Source organism: Melitaea cinxia, chromosome 20 (assembly GCF_905220565.1).
Source record: "Melitaea cinxia chromosome 20, ilMelCinx1.1, whole genome shotgun sequence".
NCBI lineage: Eukaryota > Metazoa > Arthropoda > Insecta > Lepidoptera > Nymphalidae > Melitaea > Melitaea cinxia.
The window spans coordinates 217,495-225,014 of record NC_059413.1 but is presented as its reverse complement, the minus strand read 5'-3'; the positions used below and the strand labels follow the sequence as shown (position 1 = coordinate 225,014).

The window sequence follows — 7,520 nt, the reverse complement described above, 5'->3', positions numbered from 1 at the left end:
CTATTTATATAAATAGTGTTACAGTTGGCTAAAGTAAATGTTCATCATAATTATACCTAATATCAAATCGTTAAAGTTGTTATGATATTCTGTGATAAGCGGCCCCTGTCGTCTTTTTTTTTTTTTTTTTTTTTTAAATATATAGACTAGCGCTTGACTTGCTAAAAAGATCAAACTTTTCGAATATGTACGCGGTGATGCTCGCTACAAGCCGCATGAAGCTAACGCTCGGTGACAGCGATAAGGTCCGAGGTGAACGACCTGTCGAACTGTCGCTGGTGTGAACGAGTGAACAAGGGCTCTCAACGAATAGGCATCGTTCCACACGGCTCACTTCATTGTTAACAAGTATTTTGCTCTTGAAATCAATTCACTTTTGAATCTTAATTTTAGTTAACACGTTAAAAAAGTTAGCGCCAACTCAGAACGCGGAATACGCAGAGAAGGGTTTGCAAAAATACAACAGTCATTTCTATAAAATTTGCAACTTTATAAATTACAAAACTAATAATTATTTACAAATAATTACGATATGCATCGTGTTCGCGTGAAGAGTGCTAACAATACTGGCGACATTTCCCTATAGAATCACAACACTAATTTCCTGGGAGAAAATGTGTCAAGCCTCTTTTCAGCAGCAGAAGCTATGGGACGCAAAGTCAATTATATTCTAATATTTCCTTCACTCTACTACAAAGTCCAACAAAACCATTACAAGATGTTCCTAGTATGTTGCTGTTAGAATTTTAAAATTTATACGCCTGACGCCGAGTTGCACGAAACAAACTTAAAATTTAAGTAGAGATTAAACTAATTTAATCACAAGAATTTCATACAATTCTTTCAATTAAATTAGTTTAATCACTACTTAAATTTTAATTTCTTTTTTTTTTAATATATAGACTAGCGCTTGACTGCGAACTCACCTGATGGCAAGTGAAGATGCAGCCTAAGGTGGTGCGCGCTTGCCTAGAAGATGCCTATTCACTCTTGATTTAAAGATACCTAAGTTATAGTTCGTTGGAAAAACGGAAGCCGGAAGGGCATTCCAAATTTTAGCGGTGCGAATTAGGAACGAGGAAGCAAATCGTTTAGTGCGAGATCGTGGGATTTCAACCACATAGCGGTGCAGATTCATGCGATGCCTTGCGGTTCGGTGGTAGAAAGGTGATGGTGGAACCAAATTGTATAGTTCTAGAGCACACTCTCCGAAATATAACCTGTAAAATACCGACAGACAGGCAACCTTGCGCCGATGTTCGAGACTTTGAAGTCTAGAGCGAACCAGCGATTTGTCACCGATGAGTCTTCTGGCGCGTCGATCCACAGAATCCAAAGCAGCGAGCTGGTACTTGGCAGAGCCATCCCATAAGTGGCTGCAGTACTCCATACACGATCGAACTTGTGCTTGGTAGAGAGTAAGAAGCTGTTCCGGTGTGAAGTACTGCCTGACTTTATTGAGGATACCAAGTTTCTTACCAGCAATTTTTGCCTTGGATTCTATGCATTGTCCGAAGTTCATATTAGACGAAATATTTATGCCTAGAAGATCAATACTATCGGTGATCGGAACAGATACACCCCGGAAAGTTGGGGCTAATGGGAATGGACTCCGTTTAGCAGTGAAAAGACACGCTTGTGTTTTGGAAGCATTAAATTTGACTAGGTTGGCGTCACCCCAATCGGATACCTCTTTCAAAGCCAAATTCATGCGTTCAACCAGGGCCTCTCTATGCTCATGAGTTTCAGCCCCACCAGCTCGGGGACCGGACACGTATCTCTCCGTAACAGTGCTGTCATCCGCGTATCCAAAGATACCGGGCCTGAGGAGGTCATTTATGTGAATCAAGAAGAGGGTTGCAGAGAGAACTGATCCCTGAGGGACACCGGCATTAACCGCCATCAACTCAGACGAGGAGCCATCTAAGACCACCCGAAATGATCGTCCACTCAGGAAATCTGATATCCAGTCACACAAGCTCGGGGGTATTCCGTAAGCTGAAAGCTTGCTCAATAGGCTCTCATGCCAGACCCGGTCAAATGCCTTCGATACATCAAGTGAGACAGCTAGCGCTTCTCCGTGCTTGTCCAAGGCTTCGCCCCAGATGTGCGAGGCGTACACTAAAAGATCCCCCGTGGACCTGTTACGGCGGAAACCGTATTGCTGGTCCGACAGGAGGTCATTCAACTCGAGGTATGCTAGGAGCTTTTGATTCAGTATACGCTCCAAAATTTTACTCAGTATGGAGGTGATCGCGATAGGTCTATAGTTAGCCGGGTCGGCACGACTACCTTTTTTAGGTACAGGTTGTACGTTGGCAATCTTCCATGCTTTAGGGACTTGAGCAAATTTTAGAGAGAGGCGGTACAAGCGCGTGAGAATAGGAGACAACTCAGGAGCACAGTGTTTAAGTACTCTTGCTGGTATCCCGTCAGGACCACTAGCCTTATTCACGTCCAAGTTACGGAGTACTCTCAAAACCTCAGTTTGGCGAATGCGTAGTTCTGACATAACAGAGTCGCAAGGTGGATGTCTGGGCGGTGAGGCACTACCTGCTCAAGGAGCGAATTTTCTGCAAACAGATTCGCTAAAAGGTTAGCCTTTTCTGTCGCAGTAAAGGCCAGCGATCCATCTGGTTTAAGCAGAGGAGGCAGCGAGGGACGGCAGAAGCTCATTTCAACCGACTTGGAGAGTGACCAAAATGCTCTACTACCGCGCGGATGGGAAGCTAGTTGGGCTCCGATGCGTTTAATACGGTTGAAACGAGCTTTTTTAAGAACCCTTTTGTAGGACTTGGCAGCAGAGTTGAACGCTCTCTTCCTCGTAGTTATATCTGGAGATTTAAGGGTACGGGCTTCAGCCCACGCTGCAAACGCTGAGTCCTTACGGGCTGCAGCTTCGGCACATTCTGCACTATACCACCTAGGGATCTTGCCATCTAGTGATACATCAGCAAATGGAATGAAGTACTCCATCCCCTGACGTATCACTTCCGATATTTCTTGTTCGCAACTCGACGGATCACTGGAAGAGAAGCAAGTCTGCCGCCAAGGGTAGGATGCAAAAAAGTGTCGCATCTCATCCCAATCTGCCGACCTATATCGCCACACACGTCTGGTTCCGGTAGGACCTGTATCCAGAGGGTGAAAGTTAGATACTGACTTTACCACACAGTGATCAGATGTGCCCAGGGGAGCTGCAACTGATACCGAGGACCGGTCAGGGTCAGTTGTCAACAGAAGGTCCAAACAATTAGGTGTATGGTCGTCAACGTCGGGTACTCGTGTTGCTTCTTGGACTAGCTGGGTAAGATCTAGCGACAGAGCAAATTTGAGCGCCTCTCTCCCGGCGTGGTCGGTATTCTGGTATGGGAACAGCCAGTCCTGGTGGTGAGCGTTAAAATCCCCCAGAAATACCATTTGGGCAGCAGGATACCGACGTTGGACCATGTCAGCCGTCTCACTGAGATAGTCGAACATCCGAGTCGTCTCCCGATCACCACTATGCGACCGATAGGTACAGGCATACACAATCTGCTCCATGCCCGTATCCAATAAACACCACATGATGGAAAGGTTAGGTATCTCTAAGTTACGTAGACGCCGGCAGCAAACATCATCACGAGCAAACATACAGACTCCAGCGTGAGATTTAAAATTATGTTCGAGCGAATACCCAGGGTACTGCAGGTACGTTACATCTGCTGGGCTACCAATTTGCGTCTCCGTAAGAAAAAGTAAATGCGGCCTCTCAGTCTCCAGGTGGTGGTGGACTGCAACGAGATTTGAGTGCAATCCTCGTATGTTGGTGAGGTGCACTTTGAGAGAGAGGAGGTGCAGCCGCTGTTTAACCTTACTTTTTTTCTTGTTCTTCATTGTGGTCAAGGGGTGAATAGGAGGGGAAATGGTAGTTGTATGAGGCGCTGCGTCTATAGACTCCACGATTTTTGCAGAAACCACACTAAAGAAGACTCGACTGGAGACTGCGGGGACGCCCGAACCCCCCAGGAAATCGCCATCGGGTCCTCTCACCGGTCGCCAACCGGCACGATGGAAGCCATCCCTGGATTTTTCGCTAGGTGGCGGGGCAGCCTTTCATAGGTGGCGAACCTACTAGTTGGGCCCCCTACTGCCTGCGGTCGGCCAGCGGTGCACCGTGCTTCGGATCCCGCTACCCTCCAGGTCGAGACGTCCGGCGCAGTGACTACGCAGATCAGGATCCTGTCACTAGACGCAGCGCAACTGTACATACCCATACCCCTATGATTGGCTATTACGAGCATCGTTCCGGAACGCGAGGCGCCTCACGGCACGACAAGTCGTGTCGCAAGACGCGTCACTTGGCGGCGCGTCTTTGCTCGATGGGTGGTCACACTAGCCACGGCCGAAGCCTACCACCTATGTATGTTACTCGTTTTGCACCACCCAGGGGTCACGTGTAGGGTAAAGAGGGTTAAGACCTGACTTGGTACATCCTACGGACGCGAGTATCTTCGACCCCCTAAAATACTCGTCTTGCCCACCCTTAGCTCCTTTCCCCAATGTGCACTTTAATGTTACGCTTAATTTCTCTACAAGCCTCTGTTTCATTTTTGCTCTTTTTACCCGACTGCCAAGGAAGGGTTATGTTTTTCGCGCGTATCTTGTATGTATGTATGTATATTTGTATGTAATATTCTTTACTACCTCATATTTCCAGAATCACTGAACGGATTTACATAATTGAGGTATCGTTAGGTTCGTCTTAGCTGCCCAAGTGTTCTTAGATAGGTGACATTAAAAAAAAATCAAACATGGCGGCTGCGCGAAGCCATTGTAGTTAATGAAAAAAATTTTTTTTTCTCGAATACTACAATATGGGTATCAAATTGAAAGGCACAATACAAGAATTTTAAAAAGGTATATCATGATTATTATTACCGTAATATTAATAAAGAAATACAATATTAAAGTTTAAAAAATGTGGACTTTGCTCTTTCCCACGCCTATGCCATGCCAAACTCGCCTCCTAGGCGACGATCAACTTCGGGGTGTAGCCTTTCTAATAAAATACAATGGTTAAAAAAAACATAGAATTAAAATTACAAATAAAAATTAATAAATGTCACACCAATTTACAATGACATTAATAAAATCAATAACAAATACATAATACCAAATACAAACAAAATATAATTTTAATAATAATTTCATTATATTAAAACTAATAGTTGTTGACTTAAGGAGTCACCTATTTGCTAAAGGTCAGGCTTACGTTGCTTTGAGCAGAGTAAGGTCTTTCTCCGGGCTTGCTATCAGTTCTCTTGACCCTAAAAAATTACTTAATCAACCACATGATGTAAGCTGTTTTAATGAATTGAACCGATTACGTAATTTGTTTGACTAAAAAGACATAAAATAATAATTTAAAAAAAAAAACAAAATTGAAGGATAAGTCAAATCATTCTCTCTTTGTGCATGTCTCCGACTGCATATTATCTACGACGTTGCATAAAGTTTCGAAGGACTACCGTATTAATATATTTTAAATGTACAGCACAAAATGTTTGATATTGTTTCTATTTATTTCGCTGACTTTGTGTGCATATTGAATTTTTATCTTGTTCCAGCTTTTTCAGTTGATTTTCTATTAGTTGTTCTTCACGCAGGCGGGTATTTTGTTTTTTTTTTTTTAATTATTATTTTTAACTTAATTTAATTCCAAATACCTAATTTTAGATTCTTCAATATTCAATATATCTGAAAACCTACGTCGAAAAATGATGTTTTCGAACAACGAGGGCTAAAGTTTGTCGAGGGAATGAAATCGAGAGCACTTCACAGGCTCCGAGCTTATTAAGGTAAACACGGCGGTGTCGATAGACAAACGGGAGAGATTCACTCGACATTGTTTGATATAGCGTCGACCGCGCTGAGGCGCTTGTTTGCCAGAGTAAGCACGCGGGCTCAGCTCCGCTGTCGACAGCGTTGCAGCGCCACGGCGCGTAATTAAACCATTTAATTGAGCCCGGGTCAGTTTTGGGCCCGCGTTCATTTCGGACGTTGTATGCAAATGTGTTTATTTATCCTCCAGTGTCGGTGTGCTAATGAACGCTTTCGTTTACTTTCCACCGCCGCGAGACCACCACGAGGAGACCTGTCGGGTCGACTCGCTCGATTATTGCGTTTAATCAATACTGAAATAGATTTCTCTATTTTCAACCTTGTTTTGTTTTCAGATGAGAGCTTATATTTTGGTAGTGATTTTTTTCAACTTCGTATACTTTATCGAATTTCTATTCTGTTACCATTGGATGGACATTTGTGAGTTATAATTAAACTATTATAAGTATTATTAAAGAATGATATTATGACGTGAATGAATACCGCTATACTCGTTGAAGGTATCAGAATTGCTGGTTCGGGTTGAAAGGATATTTTATTATTTTCAAACTGATGATAATAGAAATAAATAAATATTTATACATTGAATAATTGTGTTTGCTCGCAAACGAAAAAAAAACCGACTTCAATTACATCGACAAGTAATACAACGTAGATCGACGAAAAAATAGTCAAGCAACCACGCGTTATCAAAGATTACTCAAAAAGTAGTTATCAGATCTCGATAAAATTTATATGTGACCACATGATAAACATCAGCTTTCGATTAAATTAAAAATTATCAAAATCGGTACACCCAGTAAAAAGTTATTACGGATTTTCGAGAGTTTCCCTCGATTGCTCTGGGATCCCATCATCAGATCCTAGTTTCCTTATCACGGTACCAAACTAGGGATATCCCCTTTCCAACAAAAAAAGAATTATTAAAATCGGTACATCCAGTAGAAAGTTATGCGGTATAATATAACGTAGGTCGACGAAAAAAGCGTCAAGTAAAAACACATTATTAGATATAACTCGAAAAGTAGTAGTTAGATCTCAAATAAATTTAAGTGGGACCAATTGGCACACACCACCTTTCGATTAAAACAAAATTTGTCGAAATCGGTCTACCCGGTCAAAAGTTCTGATGTAACATACATAAAAAAAAAAAAAAAAAAAAAAAAAAATACAGTCGAATTGAGAACCTCCTCCTTTTTTGGAAGTCGGTTAAAAACTACTCGAACCAATATAATTAACTAAACTACTAAATCATATATCTTTTTAAAAATGTCACCAGTCGAATAAGATCAGTCTAAAAAATTTTCGTTCAACCATTTTGTTTATGAAAAACTATTTCTGAATATTTTGATAGATTTTTTATTTATTTATTTATTGAGGTTTACTAGCAGTTGTTACGTTGTATGATACATTACAATATTAATTTTATTAAAGACAACACTTCTGAATATACAACCATATCAAAGCAAACACGACATTCAAAGTTATCCTGTTAACATGTAACAATATAAGAAAACTTTATTGAACAAATACTCTGGAGAAAATAAAGCATAAAATTGAAAAATGATTACAAAAATAAATAAATTTTGAATTGTCAAAGAGTGCCTAACGTTAAGAATAAAGAATATTCTTGATAT

General features: G+C 41.4%; 1 protein-coding gene across 1 annotated transcript; it reads right to left on the bottom strand.

Annotated features, from left to right (window-relative positions):
• Positions 1-2,475: 2,475 nt before the first annotated feature.
• LOC123663595 lies at positions 2,476-3,876 on the bottom strand. The gene has a single exon (XM_045598266.1). It carries the CDS (start codon positions 3,874-3,876, stop codon positions 2,476-2,478), a length of 1,401 nt encoding a protein of 466 aa, XP_045454222.1.
• Between the last annotated feature and the right edge of the window lie 3,644 nt (positions 3,877-7,520).

Excerpts from the sequence above, each read along its gene's own strand:
- LOC123663595 (XM_045598266.1), bottom strand. The coding sequence starts at position 3,876 with ATGAAGAACAAGAAAAAAAGTAAGGTTAAACAGCGGCTGCACCTCCTC.